The following is a 25,075-nucleotide window of genomic DNA, read 5'->3' as shown; positions in this document are numbered from 1 at the left end:
GATAGTATGAGCCACGATGTTTCATATGTGCTGTCAGAGGCAGAATATTCAGGGGAAAATTGGAAATTTAGTTTGGACAGCAAAAGGAAACTTTCAGAACAATACATTCTAGAAGATAGCTGAATTTTTTTTACTACTTTCTTTGATCTCAAGCTGCCACCTGTGACTAAAAAAATCAACGGGAATTAAATACCAAATCACCATGAGTTTTCTTCCAAGTCTTTCTAAAAATGACTGAAACAGCAATGAAGTGTTTCTGAATTACTGACATCTGTCCATGAGAAAAAAAAAATATATATTTGAAGTTCATGATGAAAAAAGTATCTCCAAAATCCAGCCACATGGTGAAGGCACCATTGGGGTCTTCCATGGAGTCTTCTTCCTCTTAAAGTTGCTCTGCTTGTATTACTGTGACATGTCACCAGAAGCATACTGCTTAGCAACAATTTAAACAGTGGGAATGCTTGAAACAAGCAAACATGGTTCATGTTGAAATGTTTCATACTTTCACAAAGGACATGTAGAAGACAGTAAGCCCATTGAATTTGCTGTACCTATGACATGGAGGTGAGTTCTGCTGGCCACCATGCTAGGAAAGCGCTTCTTGACATGAGGATCATGAACAGGTCTCAGCATGAGGATTTGAAAATCCCACCCTTTCCATATTGCTAAACTGAAGGGTCATGTGTGTACAGCAAAGGGAGCTCAGTTCCCCGCACAGACATTACTGTGAGTCCAGCAATACTCATGCGCGTAAAACAGTTCATGTTGGCGAGTGGTGCTGTGGCCCAAAATGCGTATATTCCAGTTGACCATGCCATTGTGCTGTGAATTACTGCCTTGGAGGGGAGCTCACTGTTAACAACTGGCGTAGAAAGACAAGGGGATAAATCTTGGACTGAAGCACATCGCTGGTCGAAGGGCTAGGCTTTCACTGCGCTCAAACACTCATCCGCTGGGATGTGCTGCCACAATTGGTGCATGAAAGACGAGTCATTTAGACGATTTCTAAACTGCCACAAACCCCAACCATCGTAACCCATTAAAAATTAAATATGCCATTTTTTCCAAGCCTGATCCCTTGAAGTCTGTGGCAAGAACTCCATTGGCTTCATCAGAGCTGAAAATGGGTCAATAATTCATTAATCCTATTTTCATGGTATTGGGAAGAAAAAAAACACTGTTCCCCATTCTTCACTACGTGAACTTTGTTCTTGAATTCATGCTTTATCTGTCCTTGAGGATTAAATGCGTTGACTCCAGCAAAAGTCTGTAGCTATAAAATCTCCACTGTCACTTCCCTCCTCTCACTGCCTAGAGGTACTGACATTAATACACCCATTCATCCAGAGATGCACATAATTTTGAAGTCTGGCTTACACTGTAGGATCAGCTTGTGTAAATTGTGTCCTTGTAGATGCTGCTACAAGGCAAAAGATTCCTCTTGTATTACTAGCTGATATCCCAACCCATGATATTTCTTCCATTTCAAATAGAGACCTTGCAAAGAAATACCACTTTCTAAATTTGTAAAAAAATAAGAGGAAAAGTTTCCTTGGAACTTTTGGATATTTTCCCATAAAAAAGGTAAAAGCTACCTTTAAAAATTACTCTTGTTTGTATTTGCTCAAATACAATATAGGAACTGTTATTATTGGTTTTGACTACAAAAGTATACCACATGGAGGTTAAACTTTGGTTAATTTTTCCCCCTTTTATAAAAAAGTTTAATTTAGGGTTTGTCGTCTTTAAAAAAAAAAAAATCACATCTGTTGCACAATTATAAAAGGCACATATAAACGACTGAAAGAAAAAAGTCCACTTTCCAACCTTAGACTGATTAAATAAAAATGAGCATTCCAGAGTATTTTCCACCAAAAAAAAAAAGAAATAAAACTTATATATAACGTAACAAGACAAACAAACAAGTGGCTAAAAAGGCCATTTTTTTTTGCTGGAGTTTTCAGTATTGTTTTCTCTCTCATTATGGCTGTATAGGAAGCAATATTAAATAACATATGATCAGAGATGATTTGATCCATATTTTCTAGACACTATCAATGCAGAATGAGGCAATGACTGAAAATTTTACTACTCCAGGCAACTTCATCATGTTTTTGCTTAATACAGCGTGAAACCAGAAGTAAAAGAGGAAACAGAAGAGACAGTTCAAAACGAAGATCAACAGCAGAAGTGAATTCATTTCTTTGAGGTAATCCTTACTATGATGTTCACAGCTGCCCTGGCGGGTCTCAAGTCCCAGAAGTCGTTTTCACTCTTCTTCAAGGATCTCTTGCCTTACTCGAGGAAAGAATGGACACACAAACAGCAGTTCAGTTCCTGTGCCCAGTTTTCCCCTAATTGCAACAGGCAGATCTTTCATCAGTAATTCAGAAATCAACTGTAGAGCCTAAGCAGAGATTCATTTATTCCCACAACTGATTGATTGGTAGTTCCCAGCTATCTGTAGATAGGAAATCACGTGCGGCGTGGAAGCCGGTCCTCGGCCAAGCTCCCTGCGGTGAGCATTGCAGCAGGGAGACACTCCGAATCCACCGCAGATTCACGCATTCAAACCTGGCTGGCGCCCTGATCATCTTCACTGGGCTTTGTTCTGCTGCATGTTGGAAATTGCAGCCCCCACTTTTCCCCGTGGCCAGGGTCATCTGCCCTTGAAAAAATTTATTTTTTCAATGGAGGCAAGAGTCAAAGTTACATTGAACTCAAAATCCCCGTCATGGACACCCGTCTTCCGGAAAGCCCCAGCTGAAGCGTTGTTTTCCCAGTAATGATGCCAGTGTCCTTTGCTGTCTGCTCCAAAACCGTATACATTCACCTAAGAAGTAAAAAGAACTACTGTTATGGCCTGGAAAGCAATTGGTCTTCATCTGAAATGTTGAAGAAACTCTCTTGATTCTCTTTATCTATCAGCAGCAGCACCTGAGGGCCTCAGTGGTTTGCCAAGCTATTCTGCTGCATAAGATGATGCAACCACAGAATAACGGTCCAAGGTCTACTCAAGGGACATTACATCCTAAGCTATGCTGAAACCACTGCCATACCTGAACTCAGACAGAAAACAAAATTTCTATCCATGAATTCTTGATTAGCAATATGAAAACCACATTCCTGTCCCCTAAGCATGATGTTTGACCTCAGCAGGTCAGTGGCTCGGGATGGGAATCTCCTCTTTAGCTGATTAAGGCCACAATGAGTGGAAAAATTTTGGTTTTGCTCCTAGTCTTCCAAATGATGACCCATATCGACCCTCACTTATATGCTTAATTATATGACATTTTCAGTCACTTCAGAGGCAGATGGACATTATGTTCTTCGTGTGTATACTCCTATGGCTTTTCCTCTCCCAATGGCTCATTTATCGACGGCTATGCCTGTCTTCTCTGTTGGTAAAAGTCTAAACACCACAGCTGACATTTAAACTGAGAGTGGCAATACGGCTGGGTTTGAAGGGGTCATAGCCCACAAAACAAATGCCCTAACCTACCCACACCTGGACCCACCCAAATAGGAGCTTGTTTTATTTTAAATTATTTTTGCTTATTGCCCGCTTACCAGAAAACAGGCTCCACCCAAGCTGCCTGTCCTACCTGCCTCGACTATGGTACAGTTTCTGCTGGCATCATCAGGAGCAGTTCCATCACTTCTCCGAGCAACACAGGCCTAGGTGACAAAAGCTCTCTTTCATCAGCACACCTGTGTCCAGGCCAGGGATTTTGCCAGCGTAGTGATTTTTATCACCCATGCTGACAAGCCCATGCTTGCAGGATTTGGTAGAGCTGACCTGGCCTTACACTAACTAGCTAAGTCTCTTGTCACCTAGGAGCACCTCACATCACTCAAGCCAGGGAATTTCCTCAAGTAACTGCTGGAGCAGAGGCATTTACCATAACCTACTGTATAAACCCACAAGCTTGGGTTGGAAAATAGACTGTCCACACTCCCCAAATTGGCTTATGTAAGAGCTGATCATCAAAGCTCTTCAGGTGGGATTATGTTTAAGATTTAGATATCCAAATGGAGGTGCTTGAGCATCCGTTACAGTCCGTGGCGATTCAGGCAGCACAGTCACTAAAAACCAGGGAGCAATCCTGCTCCCTTAATGTCTTCCCAGAAGGTTGGTTTGCTGAATCAGCCTCTTGGCTCCACTGATTAGACAGATAAGACCTCAATGCAGTTGCCTGAATAACTCAAGGCAGGCAGATGTCACACAAAGCCAAGAAATTTGTACTTTTCTGGCCTGCCGGCTGGAGGCAGAGGGCATGCCCAGGGCAACACCAATGTCTCTAGGAGCCTAAACAGTGAGATAAAATATAATTTGGACTTCCACTAATAAAATGGGCACAGACACCATCCATATTTAGATGCCTTTTAATGCCAAGTGGAATCTCACTATTTATGTTTCATTATATTCCCCTGGAATGCATGTTAAACCCTACCACTTGCTGATGTTAAAAAAATCAGTCACTGTCAGTTGAGCATATCTGCATGTTACTGAGGACTCTGCATCTGTCTGAAGAAGCAAATGTCAGAGAAAACAGAAAGGGGGAAATAAAGGCTGAGTGAGTGGACAGGGCATGTTCCTGGCACTTCAGTGTGAAATGTCCTGATTTTTTATCCATATATACAAACACAGCCAGACCTCATCGCATACGTGGAGTGCAAATATCAAAGTCAGAAGGCCTGTGGAGGGGTATCTCCCATGATGCTGGAGCCAGTTTTCATAGACGTATTTCATAAAAGCTGGATTATAAACCAGGATCTAGGCAAAATTGGAGAGAAAGACTCATTAGTAAAATACCCTGGGAAAAGAACAACAGTAGCAGGTCATCCCTAAAGGACACTGGGGTAGGGGAGTGGGTGAGAAAAGAATAATAGTTATTCCCTGAGGACAGGTGAAAGGGAAAAATAAAGTCCCATAGTTAAGTGCATTCAAAAATATTTCCCATGTGCAATTACACATGAATATTCCTTCCTTGAGCTTGATACCCCACCTGCTTACACTGATGTAAATCCTGGGTGATTCCTGCTGAAACCAATGGGTATGAAATGGCAGAAGTGAAAAGAAAATTAGGCGTTCAGCTCTCCCTGCAGCGTCCTGCTGTAATGCAGGTGAGCTCTGTGGAGTTGGAGGCCTGAGCAAGGCAAGTGTAAGATGCCATGCCAGATTTCACAGAATCATAGAATCATTTAGGGCAGAAAAGACCCTTAAGATCATTGAGTCCAACCGTGGGAATGTAGGAGCAACCGCATCTTCTGTACAATATACCAACCATGTCTTGGTATCTCTATAGGTGCAGATCTAAGGAAACCAGGGATCAGGTGTAAACTGTCAGGAAGACTATCAGGTTGCACCAGCTGCATTTCTCCTGTTTCTCAAACATCCTATTTTTCTATGCTTTTTTTTTTGAAAGACATAAATTGCACTTGGTTATGTCCTGGGGAAATTATGAAGCCATCTAATGGAGACAGAGCACTTAAGATCAGACCTGAGTGTACAGTAATTCCAAGGACTGGTGGGAGCCCTTGGTTTCAACCCCATTCCCTGAATCAGGCAAAGAGAGGCTTTTCCCTCCATGCTGCTTTTGTAATTAGAGTAACAGCGTTTCAGTGCTATCTGGTTAGCTGCAGGGCTTTTCCTTTTACAAAGTCAGAGGTTAATTGCTGATATTTATCTGTGTGTAATCGCTTTTCACAGGGTGTTTTGCATTGCGCGGTCTGGGAAGAAATACAAGCTTCTCTGCTCGGGAAGCGGCTGCATATCGCCAGCCGTACCCTGGGCTGGTGCTACTCAACTCTGACGTGAGTTTAACAACCTGCTGTAGTGCATCTCACAAGGGGTTTGCAGAGGTTAATGTGTTCCTTACAACAGGTAGGGATGAGCTAGGCGATTATTTAATACTCCCAGAGGTTCACAGTTTGAAGCACAGGGATATAAACTGATACTGGTTAAAGGTCTCATCTGAAGCCTTTGGCAAAACCTGGCCTCCTGAATGAAGGACTGGTGCTTTAATCTGTAATTTTAATGCTCTGGGGCTAACATCATACTTTAACAGCCCTTAAGACATTAGGAGCCTGAGCTCCTCTGAAATCAGCCTCTCCAAAGGCTGAGAGAATGAGACGCTTATTTTGCTGGAAGGTCTGTGGAAAAGGAAACAACTTTTACCTCTCCCTACATAGCCTGCCTTGGTTATGTCCTCAAACTATGCAGCTGCAACAAGAAAAGTCTTTGCACGGTGGCTAAAGGTGTGACATGGGAATGACCATCGTGCCCCATGGGAAATCCTGCCTCCAGCAGTAGGGCAGGTCTATTAAACCACAGCATACTTGGGCAATGAGTCAGTATGTATGGGATGGACTCTCCTCTGGCTGTAGCGTGGTCATCAGGTTAGTCGTCTTTCTTTGACCTTCACAGAGAAGTGAGGTCCCCTGACCGATTGCGTTCTACACATCCACAGTATAAAACAGAATGGGTCAGAGGTGTTTTGTTAGCCTTGAAGGAAGTGGCATGGCATAGATTGTGTCCGCATTGCTCAATTCTGTCCCTGTGCAAAACAGGGAATGTTCCCTGGTCTGCGCTATCTTCCAAACCTTGCTCGAACATTGCCTGGGAGAGTATTAGTACAGCTGGGAGAAAACCAGCATGGACTTGGCCTGGGTCCAGTCTCCAGGCTTGTTTAATTGGTTATGGGCAGTTATTACAGCTGTGGGCTAAGAGCCTTTCCCAAGAGCCATTGATACCATCTTGAATACTCCACTGACTTGAAAATACACAGCTTTATTTATTCAGAGTTCACTTAGTTCTTCGTTACAAGGAACTGACCCGGGAGTGAGAAACATCCTTGATGTTCAAGTAGTCAAATTATTTTTAAAAAACTCCAAAGGCTCTCCACAGATCAAAGTGCCATTACATCCAAATGACTGCAATGGGTGGGAACAGAGCAACTGCTGTGGAGGGTGAGCATAGTTGGCCAATGGTGCACATTAAATCTCCCTGAGCAGTACCAGAGGAAGCAATGCAACCTTCAGAACAGCGGTAATGCAATGCCATAGTCACAAGAGCAGTCCCTCTCTAACCTCAGTTATTTAGTGGTTGATCTATGGCCTGAATGGCACACAGGAGCTAAACCTTTAGCTTAGCTGAGCCATGTAAAATGTGTGTATTCTGGTTGCAGTTTTTATGAATGTCAAGGGGTTCCCTGGATTCTTGCAATCTCCCAAAGAGGCAAAAGACTTACAAGCAGATTATCAGAACATCTTCACAAATCAGCATTGCTCACCTTTTCTTTCTTGACTTTGATTTTCCGTGGAACTGGAACGTATGTGCTGTTCGAATTAAAAAAACAACACCAAGATTAGTAAAAGCACAACCTATTAATATTTTCCTGTATTTCCAAAGAAAGAAAGACTATTCTTCATGTACAGGAATAAATTCAAATTATTTTAAAGCAATAAATTCAAGAAATTGTTGGAAAATGAGGCTTCAATTAAGTAATACAGCATGAAAAGAACTGAGGTGTTACTGAAGCAAGTCTATAGGAAGCCATTACATTTTAAATTTTTAAGTTAATTATTGACAGTAAGACACCAAAGATGTAGTTGACAATATATTGTGAAGTCAATATTATGTGGCGCCCATGACTTCTAATTCTTGGCCCATGACTGTTGCAGTCTTTGTACTTTGATGACGGGAAGGGCTTTCCATTTAATTTCATGGCAGAAAAACCTTTTCCCACCAGGGGGAGACTTTTCCCCTACTAATACTTGTAGCTACTGCATGATTTTCAGAGTAGGTGGTAGTAGAGTTCATCATTTCTGTGGCGATGTCCAACTCTGGCATTCCCAGTACACAGCCCCTCATGAGCGAACTATTCCCCTCATCCCCAGCGGAATGCTGAAGGCTTCTTGCAGTTCCCAGCATAAAACTTCCAATTCATACCTTATGACTTGGTTGAAATCACGAGTCATGTCTTGAAAACAAAAAAATCTTTTCTTCCCTATATCTCATGTGCAGTGCATGCTGGCATTGCACAGCTCATCAGGAGTGCTGTAAAAAAAGTCTCCCTGAGTTTGTTTCAAGTGAGGAAATTCTGAACTGGCCTTGTAACCGGACTATATCCCAAAATATACCCTGCATACGTTTTAGAAGGGTTGTGATAAATCACCAAAAACTTCCATTAGTTCAATCTAAAAGTTTTTACTTGATTTTTGGTATCAACAAGGTTCCTGTGATTAATACTTTATTTCTCTTTGAACCATGGATCATCAGCACTTTGAAACATTAGTCTAAGTCTTCCTAAACAAGTGGTGACCTGGCAATGTCCTCATCTCCTTAGGTACTTCTGGGCATCCCTGACTTTAGATCCCTGACCCAGGCTGGATGCAGTGGAAGACATGACGGGTGGGTACCAGCCCCTCAAGATGTGACACAAGATGCTAACACGGAAAGGGACACCCATGCAGACTTCTTAATCTGCCCTCAGCAAATCTGCCCTTGCATCTGCTTCCCATGCCTGACCTTGGGTAGCAAAGTCGGTTGAAGTAGGCTTGGTGATCCCATGTCCTTTTTGTGGTTATGAAGACATGAAGGGCTTCTTTGCTGGTAAAATCTCCTCATTATTATATCAATAAACAGCCAGTCCTTTCTGAAAAGGTGATGTGGAGGAAACAAGAGGGATGTATTTCATGGACATCTAGCCAGGTACAGTACAAGACCAAAGTGAATGGTATGCAATATTCAAGACAGTATTTGCAGACATCTCTAATCCAACCAGGAGACTACTGTAGCTCTTGTCAGATGACATGCTAGTCATTTTAATCATGGGATATTTCATTTTTTCAGAAGCAATACCCAAGTCCTGCTGTCACTTGGCTGCAGAACTTCATACAACTGCACGGAAAATATTGGCACGCTGATTAAGGCCAAATGGAGATCTATGCCATTATGATCATGTAAAAACTGGGCTGCATAGCAACCAGGGAGTTAGTGACCCAGTAAACACCACACAGGAGCAGGACAAAGAGCGAAGCCTGTGATGAAGCTGGCTACAGGTGGAATTCATATAATCTGGAAAACATCTTCTATGAGCCACTTGGTAGGGCTCTAGAGAAGTCTGCTGGCATCACTGGCCAACTTGTATGGGACATTTACTGTACTGTTGACATAAGTGGAAGATGTTGAACATTTTAAGGAATACAAAAATTGCTCTTTGCAAAACCAAGTGGAGATACATGAAGCTTTTTTCACTATGGAGATTCCTATAAGGCTTCCAGAAGGCAAGTTAAGGCAACTAGGCTAAATATATGACTGATGAGGGCCTGAAGGTTTTCTGTCCCAGAAGGCTTTTCTTGGTCTTTCCTAGGACAATGCTCAGTCTTAGAGAGCCACTTTAAAACGGGACATCCATCAGTCAAATGGGACATGTCTGAGACAATCACTCAGCTACCAATTCAACCTAATTATTAAGGCCATCTGCAGTTTGGCTTTTCTTTTAAAACATAACACAGGATGCTTATCTTTTTTAACTATAAGTGCATTAAGGTGAGTATTTCTTCTCTTCTAAAATACCAAATTTTGGATGGGTTTTATTTTTATTTGATGCCTGCTGCCCTTTACAAATGTACGGTCAACAATTTACTTCTACACTGTATCTGACATTTTGTGTTTAATGCATGCTCATAGGTTTATTCTGCTAGCTTAAAATTATGTTAAATGTATTGTTATGATTTCTGTGCTTATGATTTTCTGGCTTTATTGCTGCAGCTTGTGCCACCTTATTAATTTCCCTGCTTTGAGTATGGCAAAAATCTTAAAATACTGGTATTTCTTCCATGGGGTTAAATACTCACACACTAATTTGTACCAGATGCTTACCAATCCCATGTACACAAGCTAATTATAAATATATAATATATCCTGCAATTTATTAAGAAAAGATGTTTTTCCTTTCATGTGCTGTGACTGCCTTGTAGTCAACCAGTAATATCTTCCTGACAGGCTAAATGCTCACTCAACTTTACTGCTGCAACCCACTTGCTGTCACTTCTGAAGACAAAAAATAGTAAATGGCTTTGCAGTGTGGGCACAGAGCAGTGACAGTGGTGGAAGCACGGATGGGTGACGATGGCAGCAACTGGCCCTCTGTGGGATTCTCTTCCAAGCGCAGGCATGGATTTGACAAAGATGCAGCAAGGGGCTTAATTCAAAGGCCATTGAAGGCAGCTGGGAGCTTTCCTTTGCTTCTGATAGGATTTGGATCCAGGCTTAAGGTGGAGGTTCTCAACCTTTTTTATCAATACAGTTTCTGAAAAAAACCCAAACCCTAAGCCTTTAATGAAATGTCATTGATATGTTTTAGCCGATTTTCTAAGTGGGCTGATTTTTCTGAGTTACGAGTGTGTCCTGAAGATGGACTTTTCAAGACACCTTACAATTGTATATACTAAGTTCTGGTGGGAAAAAAAGGTAAAAAGAGACTAAAACACATTTGTTACAAGTTAAGAGAATCTTAATAAGAAGTGAAAAAAATCTAAATCGCATCTGCAAAGAGAGAAAAGAAAAGAAGAAACAAAATTCCATTTGTTGTCCCATCAAAAAGTTTCCTTAAAAATGAGAAGTGGCTCTTATCACCAGTCAACAGGGACATACTTTTCCAAGCTTTTAATCTTCTGAGACTCTGAAATTGGGAAAAAAGTTGAAATGTCTTGAAATACTTCTCTTTGGAATAAAGTAATCTGATCTGCTGTTGCTGTCTATGTGTAGCAGGGTGCCACCGAGCAATCCCACCAGGCTGTGGCTCTACATACAGCAGATAACCTCACAGACAGTACAAATGTCACATATTTCATTCTCTGGATTAGGAAAAGCCAGTTTATAGGAAGGGAGAGAATCTGCTAGCAGGTGTCCAGAAGAAGCATGCGGTTTTGTTCACAATTCTAATTCTAGTGCTTCCATAAGTGTATTAAGCAGGACAACATTTACTTCTGAAAGCACAAAGACGAAATGGAGAATAAATACCAGCATGGCACATTATTGCCAGGTAAAACATGTTAATTTAAAGCTAAGGCACACAGGTGACACACGAAACAATGGTGTCTCCTTTGCACAGCTCTCAATCACCTTCCACCAGGAAAGACGGACAGAACTCCTGACCGACCTATCCAGGGGAGGATGCTGTGGACGGGGGACTAAGTGTCCCAGTCTGCTTCTGCTCTCGCTGCCTTCCGTGAGCAGCCTGCATATCCCTCTCTTCCTCCTTGTCCTCTTCTGCAAGTGGGATAATATATGTTGGAGGACCACTTGGCCACCCAAGTGTCTCAGGTGGGATAATCCAGGTATCTGGGACCACTGCTGAATGAATAACCTGCCAAACACCTGATTCTGCAGATGGCTTTCTGATGGGTACGACAGTACGGGCATGCTGGCTGCACCCACTGTACTCCCAAGGGACTGGAGAGGAGGAAGGATCAGCAGAAGCCCAAAATGAGGCACTGAACCTTGAAGCCCAGGAAACCCCTGCTCAAACTGGCCACGTCCAGCAGCAAGAAATCCCCCTTTCATTTCTCTGAGACCACTGTGTGGGGCTGCAAAGAGCTGGATCTGGATCTTCGCCTCAAAGACTGCACCGTAACATTAGGCTTTTCCTAGAAAGCAAGTGTTCAGGACTGAAACCTAACCTGAGAGGGTCTGTAAAGCTCCCCTAGGCCTTATCGTTAGCAGGTATTTGCCCAGCATGGGCTTTTCTGTCCTACAGCAACATGCAGGGGCTCCCACCCCTTCAGCCTGCCCACTCAGGGCTGCCCTTACTCACAAGTTGATGGTGCCTGTGGTGAGAGCGGTGACAACCCAGCGCAGGTCCAGGGTTTTGAAGGGGATCAGGATCATGCTCACGTTTTCTGCCAACTCTTTGTAGCTCTCGGGGTAAACAAAGTGGTGAGTGGTCTTGCTCCCAACATCTGATTCGTAGCCAGTGGTAGGGGCACGGTTCATTCTGCAGCCCAAAAGTAAGAAGTGAGAGAGTGAGGAAGCAGGAGAGGAATTAGGTAGGTACAAACATGTGTGATTCTTCCCCAAATCATTTGCTTGAGGTGGCAGGAAAATGCTCCCGTGGCTAAGGAGAGTGCTGTATGACAGCCTTGACAGGGTGTAGTGGTCCTCAAGCAGGCTGAAATGAACATCATCCATAGTGGATAAATTAAAAGTAAATGAAAGCTCAGCTTTAGTGTGGGATACCTTAGCCTGAATGGGAGTTTCTGCAAAGCAAGTGTATCTCTGAGCACATCCCTGGGTTCCCTTTACAGTTAGCGGAGAGCTGGTCAAAAAAGCAGTGAGTCCATGAGGACACATCTCTTTTCATCCTAAAGCTGAAGCCTCCAGTAGGTGAGAAAAATATTGCCCTGAATTCCGTCAGCTTGATGTCTTGCAGTTTCATTCGCCCCATCTGTGCAGCGGTATTTGGATGTCTAGGGTCAAGGTAACAAACCGTGTTATGTGTGATAAGAAGCAGCAAATATTTCTTATGGTCCTCCCGTGAAAAGGCACTAAAGCCACAGCGACAAATCCAGGACCTATTGCTGACACTTCATTTACTCAAACCTTACTTTCTAGCATGTCCCCCAACTTCGATACATCTACTTAGGGTCGCCCCGGACACACGTGGTGTGCTTTCAGTAATCCTGGGGTCAGTGCATGGAGACCTGCCCTGGGCCCACCAGGGCTCAGTCAAAACACGTTGGCCAAACAGGGCTACCTTATGTTGGGTGTATCAGGGAACAGAGGGGGTTCTGAATGCAGGACTGCAGAAACACCTCTACATGTGTTCCCTCCTGAAAGCAAATCTGGGGACACATCACCAATTCCCTCCCTGATGCATTAGCTCACTGCTAGTAGAGATTTGCACATTTCTGTGGTGTAGATAATGCAGATTAGAGCTCCCCGAAGTGGCTCTGACTGACCTTGCATGAATCCATGGTGCTGTGCAACACCATAGAGAAACCCCCAAGCTGGCTCTGAGCAGAATGGGGTTTCTCTGCAGCCCAGTGGAGTCTCCTGCAGAGACATTAGCTCAGCTCCTGGCAGAAGTGCAGGGAGGACAAGGAAGGATGTAGCTGACGAGACGATAAGGAGCATTGTACATTGCCAGACAACATGTTGCCCTGGTCACTGATAACGGGGGAGGTAAAATCTGTTTATGAAGTCTATGCCAGGCTGTGTTATTGCAGTGCTCTCCCAGGTGAATTAGTTAAGTTTAACTCCCTCAAAGGGAGTTACTAGCATAGGCAGACTATCCTGCCAGCCTGTGAGGACTTGTTATGGAGTTAGCTTCTTCCCTGACATCGTACTGTGTAGAAATGCTCAGTAAAGCACGAGACTTACTACGTTTTATCTTGAGATTAGTCAGTCTGAGGTACAAAATCTGGAGTTTTCTTTCCATCAGGAGAAAGCCAAGGTTAGCATCTTAGTTATCTTACTCACACCCTGCCCTCAGGTCCAGGTACCTTCCCCACCATCCATGGTGCAGTTGCTTGCGTGGCATGGCAGAAGGCAGCGTTCACACCCAGTCTGAGCAGGAAGGACCAAGCAGGAATGTCATTCCGTCATGAAAGTAAAAGTGGGTTGGAACACAGTGTTTGGAAGGAAAGGTGTACCCTCAGACTCCTTGGCTCTTTCCTGCGCTTGGCTGTCTTGCCAGATCACGTGCAAGTGAATACCGGGTCACCAGTGATATTGTTTGTTGGATTAACACATAAAGGAGTCACCTTCTCTGCACAAGTTTCCACAGTGAATCCTAAAACCTTGTGCCATTGCTTCAGATCTGGCTTGAGATCCCTAAAATAGAAATCAGGGCCTGGAAGGTTCAATCTCAAATCACTGAGAGTTTCTCCCTTGCCAGGGATGCATGGCTATGGTAAGGGTTAGGCCTCAGAGCAGAAACCCGCATCTGAGTGCGTTACTTTTTAGTTAACTAGTCAAAAAAATAGCCTTTGAGTCTAGCAGAGCCTTTTCTGCATGAATCTGGAAGCATAGGCCAGGCATGATAAGAAAGTCCACACAGGAACGGGGCTGTCTCCACAGCGAGGGACAAGGAGTTAAGCATAAATGCACCTCAGCTGCCTCACATTTGCAACCTGCAGGATTAATGTCGAGGGCTCTTCACTTTCCTTCATGGATCTGAAGACCAGATCAGCTGCCTCTGCCTTTAGGAAGGTACTTTGGGCAGAGGGCAAGGCATGCAGGAAGGAGCAACTCCTGAAGTGATTTATCGTGAACATTTAGATGTCATCTAAAGAGTCTACTTGGAAGCCAAGCAGCCTAAGGCGGCTTAACAGTTCAAATAGTGCTGATCTTCTGCTGATTCACTCTTGACTTCAGTGCACAGCTTCCTGCTAAAGGTTATGTTGTTTCTGAGAGTACAACCCCACATACGGTATTTTCAATAGCAATCCCTCCCTTCCAGGCCCTCTGACCTGCCCTGCGTTACTCCCCAAATTGTGCTGTACTGGCAGCTGTGGTGGGAAAGCTGGACAATGTGTTGGAGATGAACTTAGCCCAGATATCTTGGATGCCCTCTGGGTGATTAGCTCTGCGTAACGGGTTCCCGCTTGCATTTCGGTGGGACAGAATAGCCAGCCTTCATTGCCTTGAAAGGAAGAGGCGATGCGACCCTTTACAGAGTAGCTGCAGCCAACCAGTTGTCTCCTGTTCATCGCAAAGTGACGTTGGCTTTCCCACCCCACCATTGCTTAAGAATGAAGCAGTGCAAGAAAGTCAAGTCTGATTCTGCCAATTAAGTGTGTAAAAGATCACTTGTGAGTACTAGCTGCAGAAATAACTTTTACTCAAAACTGCAGGTTTTTTCAGCTTTATTTTTTAACACAGGCAATTATGGACAGTGCAGAACAAGCTACAGTATCAACACCTATTCATGGTTTCTTTCCAAGCTAAAACATGAGGTCATATCTCCAACACACATAGTTTTAGAATTTACCTAAGTACCAGATTTCACCAGATAGCCCCTGAAATCTTGTCTGCTCACTTGTCCCCAAAAATACCAGTGAATCTTAAGCAACAGAGACATCTGGAGTGAGGCGGTGCCTACTCACCTGAGCACAAAGTCATGGGAGTCAATATCTTGGCCATATTGAGACTGCAGAAGGTTCCCAGAGTTGCCCACGACGGCGCACCGTTTGCACATGTAAGTGCCTCGGTCTTGCAGCGGATCCCCATCCCCGGGAATGATCCCAAAAAATTCCTTGAGAGTAGCATTAATATTCTTCGGAGTTTTCTCTCCTTGCAGTTTCTGTTAGGGAGAAAAATCACTCCAGGTTACCAATATAGCTAGCTTTTCCCCTCCTTCTCCTCGGATTCCCACACCTCCTCAGTCTCTATCTAGCCATGGTGAACAGATCATGCGTTCTCCCCAAGGCTGACATTAGCAGAATATATGTTCCTCTGTTGTTTATAGACATAATCCCACCTTGGGCCAGATATCTTCTGTTAGGACATGTATAAGATTTCTTTTAACCCTCCTAGGAAGAACAGAAGAGCCTCAGGGAACCTGATGGAGCACAGAAGTGGCTGACACCCCTTCCACAAATTTTGGCACATGCCAGAAGTGGGAATGGGAGATCTTATTGCTGCTGTTCTGGACTGTGGAGGAACCAGCTGCTAGTGCAATAGGAAACTACGGTAAAGTAGAGTTAGCCCTGAGGTTTGGAGATGTAAAATCATCTGAAAAATTCTCCAGGATGAAGAAAACCACCTGGACCTTGGTCATTGTGTGTGTTGCCATGGAGGGAAATTCTTTTGTAGCAGCTCTGTGGTGCATGGTGGAAACAATGGCTGGATTGGGAAGGTACAGGCAAGGTGCAGGGCAGGTGATGGTCAGACACTCCCTTTCTGGGGCTCTGCTCGCTGAGGGCTACTAAAGAGGTTGGGAGTGCTGGCAGGCTCACAAAAAGCATTGCCACACTCGTGGTGCCACTTGCTTGCAAGTTCACAAAGGGAGAACAGCTCCTAACACAAAATCTGCCAATAGACTTTGCCCTTGCTCTGCCAGCCCAGGGCAAGGAGAGACAGGGAGAGAGGGAAAACACCTTTTCCCACGACTCCCAGCAATGGCCTGGGGTAATTTGGCTTTAGTTGCCGATGCGATGCGTTTCCCTTGACTGCACCAGGAACTGTTAATTTGTCCAGCTATCTCTCTCTCTCTCATACACAAACACAAACAGATGTATAACAGATGTATCACTGTCATTTTTGTTTAATTTTCTTGCTGTCTCTTTGCAGACCTATGTAAAGCAACCTTATTTGCACTGAATTGAACAACAGGTCTGTGGGGCTCAGAGCTACAAGACAACACTGGGGCCAAGAACTTGAAACAAAGACGACAAAAAAATGTTGCATACATTGACTTAATCTTCCTGCTAATCCTTGCTAGCCTATATACTCATATATGGACTGCACAATGTGATTAGGATGCAAGGTAATTAGGATGCCCAAACAAGCACAGTCATTATTACCACTTATGTCACTATTCAGGGGATGGCTCAATTATTTAAGTGAAAAAGGTTATCTTCTACATTTGTGTGCGATGCTACAAACACTCTTGTGTATTCTTTATGAATCCAATCATCTAACCTGTTTTTACTTTGAATATATGAAAAACACTTAATGTTAGAAAGCCTGCAGCCTTCAAACTAAATGGAGACTTCATAGAAGTCTTAGAGTGTAGTATCAGGTGTATAATGGAGAAAAATCCAGCCTTTTTTTAAAAAGGAACTTATTTTGAATTATTTGAACACATACGCACGTACACCCGTGTATAGTTTCTCTCTGTAAAGGTGAACTGACTTTAACTGTCTTTAAGAAATGAAAGGGAAAACCACCACACATGCACTAAAACATTTTTAAAAACATAGTTATTCTGGAGAAAAAACACCCAAAAACCTATTCTTGAACTGATTTTGTCTGAGAAAATTCAGAGGAGGAAGTTAATTTTCAGAAAATTCTAAGTACCTGAGCCCATCAGTAAAGGAAAGGACCTGGAGTATTGACTTCTGTTTGATGCATTAAAATGGTAAGAAACATTATCGTGGATAGGCACCTCCATTTACACAGAACAGGGATCTGCCTTTTCTTTCTCTTATGCCACTATCGGTCTAGAGTAACTCTATTGAAACCAAGTTAAAACATGGGCACCAACACCAGCCAGAAAGCAGGACACCATCGTCCGGCGATCCCTCGGTTGTACACAGTTTCCACAGCAGCGATTACTACTTACGTTAGAGATTCCTTCAATGACCTTAAATAGGATGATGCCATTATTGCACCATGTGCTGAACATCCATATAATAAGACATCCATCCTTAACTCATTAAACTGCTCTGTTTTAATTTCCTCAGAGATTATCTGATTGGACTACACTTTTCAGGCCTAATCTTCAATCAGCACTGGTTAGTCTTTGACATTTCAGCAAACACAGCAGAGCAGACAATAAAGCTGGGTAACTCCAAGGCAGATAGTTTTTAAGAGTTCAGACTTAATATGCAGCCAGTTCCTTGTTGCACAATGTTTACTTGACTTCTTGAAAAAGACCATTATAATAGCATTACAATTACAAGCCAATGATAGCTCACTTTCCCACACCAAATTTTTGTCTTTTTTTTTGAGTAATGTTGTCTTTTGTTTTTTTTTAACAAGCTCCTACCAGTCTGGCCTTTCCCATAAATCAACAAAAGCACTGGGTGAAAGTCTGTCCATGCCGTGCAGGGCAGAGCCATGTCAGTGCCACGTGGCTCTGCTGGGACAGCATCCTCCTTCCAAGTGCCGTAGATGTGTGCCAGGGAGATGGATATGGATATAGCTGTTAGAAGTGGGCTTCATGACACTGAAATACCTGACCCCCTGGGTCCTGAGTGAAGTGGCTGCTTTTCTCAGAAGTCTGTGCAAGCAACAGCCATGTCTAATGATGCAGCTTAACCTCTTGCCCAAGTCCAAAAAGCATCTTAACCCACCTTGTGTCCACATATAAAATATCACAAGGTCACTTTACACTCCAGCTCCCCTCCATAAAATATTTGTCCAGTACCTGAGAGTCAACTCTTCACTGTAGGTTGTTAAAAACTATAATTGGAAGTCCAGATTGAGAAGTTTTGTAATCATCCTCAAAGGGAAGACAAACTACCCTGTCCTCCCAGCCTTAGAAACTCCCCATTTCACATCATACAGAAGTTTACTAGCTGGTTTTGCATCTTCTTATTTAAAAAAGCAAGGAAAAAAAAAAAGCAAGAAAAAAGAACCCTCAAAGTTTATGCACTTCCTTTCTTTACCCATGAATGGCTTTCCGAGGAAGACCCTGTTGCTCCTTCTCGCACCACGGTGTGCAGACCTCCATTAAGGATGACAAGGGACTTTGCTGCTTTCATAAACTTCTTGGAAGGCTTCCCTGGGCTCCCCGGTACCATCACATCACCAGCAATTGCCAAGAAGCAATACCCGAAACTCAGCTAAGGGGATGCAAGGGGAGGATATGAATTCAGCCAAGGCTGTTCAGAGCTAATAGCCTGGAGTGGTGAGGACACAGTTACAGTCAGGGGAGCCTCAGAGGAAAGCTCTCCTGGTGCCTGTGCATCCCGCATCCATGGACAAGTTTGGCAGTGTATTAGACACACATTCAAAACCCCAACTTATTAGCAGGAAGAAAATATCCGGCTTAACCTGTAATCACTGGTGTGATGTGGATGCAGATGGAGCATGGATCGAGATACAACCCTTGTGGTGGACAGGCAGGTATAGGCATGGGTCTGGCAGCAGCCAGCCCTGCTGGGGCAGCCCTCCTGCAAGCACACGGCCAGGCAGCCTGGGGAAGCTGGTGTAGCAATACTGGTTTTCATGGCTTTTCTAATTTTTTTAACTGTTTTTAAAAGATAAAGAGGGAATAAAGCCCCATGAGAATCTCTTTTGCACAGCTACTAATTGCCTCACTGCAGCAGTTTGGAGGCATTAATACTCACACAGCACTTCCCAGCTATAAGACATTGTACAAAGATTAATCCTGGCGACAGCCTGGTGGGGCAAATCCAGGTAATCTCCATTTTGCAGACTGAAGGAGAGGATAAAAGGAAACTATCAATTTTCAAAATGCCTCCTTGGTCTGAAAAATATGGCATTATTATTGTTATATTTAATGTCCTGCAATTACTATGCATCAAAGAGATTAAGGGGAAGAATATAGGCGCTTTCAAGAGTTCGGGCTTTGTTTAATGATTTGTGTCTGTCAAAAAATATGCATTCTCAAATATGAATGTAATGTGCGTATATTATGTAAATAACACAGAATAATATGCATATGCCAAATTGTATGATTTCTGACTTCCATGGCTGGTGCAGGTCACCTCCACACTACTCTAAGGAGCAAAGACCCTGCCTCCACTAGCTCTGTGTGCCCTCGTTTCTGGCTGCAGGATGCCTTGTGCTTGGCAGAGCGCATCACAGTGCTTAGAGGGACCCATGAGCTTGGACCACCTTCAGATCCATCTGTCCTCACTGTAGGAGACCCTGGACCTGCAGCCCAGCTGGACGAACACAGGGGCTGCCAGCAGGGATAAAGGATAGCCAGGGCCAGGTTCTCTCTCCTAATATGTCCACGGCTGGTCTAAATGTCACGCTTGCACCCAAGCAGCACCCAAGCAGGTGGGACTGGGCACGTAGCAGGCACTGGGACTAGAGCCTGAGACCTGGGCTGGATTTGGTACCACCTTCTGCTGCTGTCTGGTAGCTACATGCTACCTGAGTGCACCGAGCCCTTTGTATTGCTTTCAAAGTATCACAGACCGCGTCCCAGTTTCAAAGACGACTTCTGGTGATCAAAGTATTTGGGCAAATTTTCTACAAAGAGCATTCAAAATGCATGACTCAGGTGCCAAGCAGCTCTGCTGCTGTCTTAAAAATAAGTGCAGATTCCATGACTTCGCCAGCACATGTGCTGAGGATGCCCTTTTGTTCGCCGTCTGGTTAGCAAATCTTTAAGCCATATATTACATTTTTTCCTACAAACATAACGACTAAAAGCTAACATTTTCTTTTAGATACGCTAATCACATGGCCCCAAGAGCTGAGCTTTCTTCCAAAAAAAAAGAAAACAAAACCCTCAAATATCATAAGACTCGAGATAAAAATTGTTATAACATGGTAGTTTATGAACAATGCGCTACAGATAAGATTGCCAGGGAACTCGAGCCTGATTTTACTTATCACAGCTTTAATCCATCAACCTCAACAGGGTTATTTTGGATTTAGAACAGCAAGTTCTGATCTCATATTTTTTATACTTTCTGACCACAAAAAACAATGCCAAAAAACCCCTGAGAATAAAACAAGAAAACTATAAATTAATGCTATGCTGTCATACAGCATTTAATTCTTGCCCTGTTTCCTTATATACAGGTTACTAAATTTAGTGGAAATGTCCACAGCATTTGTGTCATGGAACAACAATGAAAAACTTGCAGATGAACCAGCTCAGGGAGGTGGGAAAGAAAGTATAAACAGAAAGAAATGCATCATGTAACATAAAGTGCCAACTTCCAAAACACTGGGATTTTTCACAGTCCTTGAGCGTAAGATGAGGGAAGAGAGATGGATGGACAGAGAGAGAGACAGACAGGTAGAGGAGGAGAGAAAGAGGGAGAGGAGGAGAGAAAGAAGGAGAGGAGAAAATGGAGAAAGAGGAAGGAGGAAGGCAGGAAGGCAGGAAGGCAGGAAGGAAGGAAGGAGGGAAGGAAGGAATTTCTAACAAACTGGTTACAGTCCGCGGTATTATTAATACCCAGATCATCTCCGAGCCGAGGACTCCAATTCAACTTTAAGTCACAAAAAGCACAGAGCAGCCACAGGGATGTACCCAGGAGGAGAATCTGGGCATTATTTGTCACCCAACTAAAGTAACCATGGGAGAGTTTATCAGCTGGGTATGTTTAAGCAAATGAAAAGCAAGTAACAGCCCTGACAAGAGCCCCCTTGTTTCTGTGAACACAGAAACAGCCAAGTACACTTTCAGGTGCCTTCTCCAGAAGCAGCCCTGCCCCGTGCAGCAGGACGAGCCACTGCACGGATGGTGGCACTGCCCTTCTCTTTCCTGCTCCTCCCCACCTGCACGGGTGGCACTGCTAACTGCCGTATGGACAACGCAATTTTATTCATAGCAGCCAAGAATATTTCCTTCCAAAAGGCCACATCCTACCACGCTGGAAGAGCTTAAACAATATACTCTCCAAATAAACCATGAAGCAGCCTGGCAGCCATGTGAAGAGCTGTAAGCAAGTGAAACCACCCCATCCTTTGGCCCCAAACATCATTTCATCTCAAATGGTCATGCGGTCATGAGGCTCTGAAATCAGTCCTCGCTTTCCTGGAAGCAGAGGCATACTAATGCTACAGGACTATTTGGATGAATAATCCTTATTCATACATACAGCAACAGGGTTAATGGGAAGGGAGGGCAGACTGAGCTTGGTAGACAGACAGCTCTCCAGCAAGGGCTCTGCCTGCGTTTAGTCCAAGCACATCACATGGGTCTCCCCGTGACAGGGAAGTCACAGCCTTATAATAAATAGCTCCAGTACAGTCACGGTCGTCTCAGTTACAGCATAACAAAACCACCACACTGTCTGAAGTCAGTTCCTGAGAGCGAACGCACAGTCATTTCTCCCCTGAAATGAGGTTCAACCATTCTCAGGTCTCCTCATATCCAATCTTTTAAGTGCAAATATGGTAAAAAATCACAAATTATTGAGTTGGCAAAGTAAGTGACAGTAAAACATGGCCGTGAATAATGTTTTCTTTAAGACTGGCAGAAATCTCAGAAGCACTTTGAAGACGAGCCTAAAAATGAATAGCGAAAAGGGAGCGCAGTCAGGATGCACCTGGGAGTTACTTGCTGTAGAAATGGCACTGACTGTCTCGGAAAGGCTTACTCAAAGCAACATGTGTATAGTAAATTGGTTGCAATGAACACTTGAGGCCACATCGTGCCTGGGTTTGCCCAGAAGCATCTTTCAGAGGAGTCAGGGCACTTTCTTCATCTACTACAGATTAGGGTAAGTATTTTCAGTAAGCAACTGATTTCCAATACACAATGCAGTTGTGCAGGACACCAAACTATTTCACATGTTCTAGTTGAAGATAAGTTCTTGCTGGAAAAAAATACGGTGAAAAAAATGTAGAAATCTTACAAGATTTATTTTTACCATCTAAGAAAAAACTGCTTTGATTTCAGGTTCTGAAGTAGTGTACTCCCTTTGAACTTGACCTGAATTCAAAAAATGAATGAAAACACTAAAAATAGGGTTAGACATCCCTAAAAATGGATAGCTTTTATTTGGGGGGTGTGGGGGTGTGGTGGGAATTAAAAAAAAGACTTTTGGCTGTCCTGAAAGTCACTATTTTTTAATTTAGCTGAAAAAGAAACAACCCTCCCACAAAAAAATCTGTTTCAGGTTGAGCTGAAGTGAGATATTTGTGCTTTTTTTTTGTTTTCGGTTTGACTACAAGAAGGGAGAATCAGAAATTCAGACTTCTGTACTGAAAGTCCCAAGCTTTTTCTTCCTTTTTTTTTTTTTTTTAAAGACAATGCATTAAAACCTCATGTTTAAATCGGAGTAGGGTCTGAGCGCAGAATGCAGCGTGGCTTTGCTCGAAGGTGATGCATAAGCCCCTGGGGGCAAAGCCCCCTTAGCAGAGGCACCCCGCCCACCCAGTCATGTCTCACAGGACTCCTCCTCAGCCTGGGTGCTGCAGGAGCGCAGCCGCCACACCGATGCCAGGATTTAGGACTGATCATCCCACCCTCTCCTTGGCACCTCCTTGAGGTGCTGAGTGCTCCTGGTTTCTGTATTCACAGGCTATCGGGAGGCACTTCACAACCAGCCTCAGCACTCATGGTGTCCATGAACAACCTCATCCTCTCATCTACTGAGCTCTATTTGGGGTATCCCCCCTCTTCTGAAAACTGCCAGTTGTTAGATCAGCTCAGCCCCCTAGTGAAACCTCACCCCAAGGCAAGGGGACCCAGGACCTGAGCTTGCCATCTTCCCTTCTCACGGCTCCAGCAAAGCCCAGCTAGGAAATGTGGGCACCAGAAGGAAGTGCCTGGGGACTGCAAGAGAAAACACAAGCAAAGGGAAATCTGAGTCATGGCCAAGGGGCAGGTGGAAGGATGCAGTGCCTAGAATATGTGAGACGTAGCAGAAAGGAGGGTTTCATGATAAAATGAGGATATCATTTATGCAACAGTTAAAGACATCAGAGTTCAGTGGCATCTCTTTTTCACCAGTAAATGCAACAGCCAGCAGAGTGAGAAGTGATAAAATCAGATACAGCCTCATTCCCCCAGCACTTGACGCCTCCTCTGAAACCTGAATGTCCCCACCGCAAAAGCGGGCACCTGCCAGAGGGGCCTCCCCAGGGTGCCACGGAAAGGCTGAAAGCCCCAAAGTCAACAGCAAGGGTTGGGCTCACTGCAGGACACCAAGTTGCAGGAGGTTTTGCGTTCAAAGAAAGGCACAGGGAGACTATTTTTTCTGAAGAGGGGGAAAGCAACTCATAACGAAACTGCGATTTGACTGGGGTCACTGCAGGCAGAACCTGCGCTTTGGCAGCTCGGCGGTACAGGCCACGAGCAATTCATTTAATCAATGTCTTGTTTCAAGAGAACATAAAAGGGGCTTTAATTATGCAAAACATCAGGGTACGCCTTCTTCCCTTCTACACTTTTTGAACAAGGTATTGCTAGCTTTCATGATGCTTGGATGGGGCTCTTTGGACCACCCTACTCAGAGGATACGCAGAGGCTGCTCCTTCCCAGTGACCCGCAGCCGCCTGTGCGCTTTACAGACCCGTTTTACATCACCGGCCACAATGGAGACTGTTCTCGTACACAAGGAATTAATCATTTTCCATTTAATCCTGCTAATTATTTACATGTCTTAGGGTAGGGAGAGCCCCAGGGGAATTACACACTTCACAATGAGTTTTCTTCAGTACCTCGATAGATGGCAAAAGCCATTTTTACCATCTGAAGTGAAACAAATCAGCTTATTAAGTCTAGTCTTTCAAAGATAAGGGAGAAAAAGACAATATTGACATTTGCAAATTCTGGATTCACTGCCTAACTCTGCCAGGCACTTTTCTAGCTCGGAGCAAGTGAACGTGCGCTCCGAGTGCCTGCGAGCTAAACAGCAGCACGAACACCCACTTTCTTCCAGCCCTGCCTGCCTTGTCAGCTGAGACGGCAAATGCTTTTGGCAGCAACCGTCTCTCGCTATCTGCTCGGCATCGCTCGAAGCCTGACACCGCAACCGTCGCACGAACACCGGGCCGTATCCACACCTCCCACTTACCAGCCACCACCTGTAGCTGTCTTCTGGGATCAAGGCATTTTGTGAGGTCAGGAAAGGTTGCATAGTTGAATTAAATCTCTGATCAAACCAGAGGGAATGTCCCAGCTCAGAAATGCACGTGCGACAGCTGCATGGTCTCCTGGGGTACTTGAAGAGTTTTTGGACTTGCTCTGAAAACTGCATGATGAGATGTCTCAGATCCCAGGTGGTCGTGGTCACCTGGTTCGTGTAGTTCAGCAGAAATGACGTTACCGTGATGAGCAAAAAGGCGAAGGTAAACACTTTCACGTTCTTCCTCCTTACGACGACCATCTTTCCCGCTCGGGTTCTGCCGTCGCCGCTGACCAAGTATGAAGTAGGGTCCAACGTAAGGCAAAAAGGAAAGAGTGTTGCAGGCACCTGCCAGTTACCACCCCGGGCTTAGGCCAAACATACCGACTCCACTACCTCCATCCATAAGGGAAGAAGCTTCCTTTCCCCCAAATGGGCTCAAAAAAAAAGCAAAGCTGGGTATTTCTTTTCACCTTCTCACAGTGCTTCCAAGTCTCTTCCACCTCTCCGTGACCTGCCGCTAATCTCTCCACCAAGGATTCAATGAAGACGGACCCTTGCCCTTCCACGTACCAGAAGATTTAGAGGGGACCAATATCAGCATTAA

General features: G+C 44.1%; 1 protein-coding gene across 1 annotated transcript; it reads right to left on the bottom strand.

Annotated features, from left to right (window-relative positions):
• Positions 1-944: 944 nt before the first annotated feature.
• ST3GAL1 (ST3 beta-galactoside alpha-2,3-sialyltransferase 1) lies at positions 945-24,821 on the bottom strand. The gene is made up of 6 exons (XM_009819751.2): positions 24,418-24,821; positions 15,121-15,317; positions 11,829-12,008; positions 7,299-7,344; positions 4,661-4,780; positions 945-2,836 (listed from the first exon to the last, which is right to left on the bottom strand). Exons 1-6 carry the CDS (start codon positions 24,727-24,729, stop codon positions 2,663-2,665), a joined length of 1,029 nt encoding a protein of 342 aa, XP_009818053.1. The 5' UTR covers positions 24,730-24,821; the 3' UTR covers positions 945-2,662.
• Between the last annotated feature and the right edge of the window lie 254 nt (positions 24,822-25,075).

This window comes from Gavia stellata, chromosome 3, assembly GCF_030936135.1.
Source record: "Gavia stellata isolate bGavSte3 chromosome 3, bGavSte3.hap2, whole genome shotgun sequence".
NCBI lineage: Eukaryota > Metazoa > Chordata > Aves > Gaviiformes > Gaviidae > Gavia > Gavia stellata.
The sequence above is the reverse complement of the archived record's forward strand: the minus strand, read 5'-3'. Positions and strand labels throughout refer to the sequence as shown.

Bases quoted from the DNA above. Each gene is read 5' to 3' on its own strand.
- ST3GAL1 (XM_009819751.2), bottom strand. From the start codon at position 24,729: ATGGTCGTCGTAAGGAGGAAGAACGTGAAAGTGTTTACCTTCGCCTTT. The intron at 15,318-24,417 runs GTAAGTGGGAGG...TCTCCCTAACAG, and splicing joins ACAGCTACAGGTGGTGGCTG to AAACTGCAAGGAGAGAAAAC. The intron at 2,837-4,660 runs GTCTGGCTGTGT...TTTACTTCTTAG, and splicing joins CACTCCACGTATGCGATGAG to GTGAATGTATACGGTTTTGG.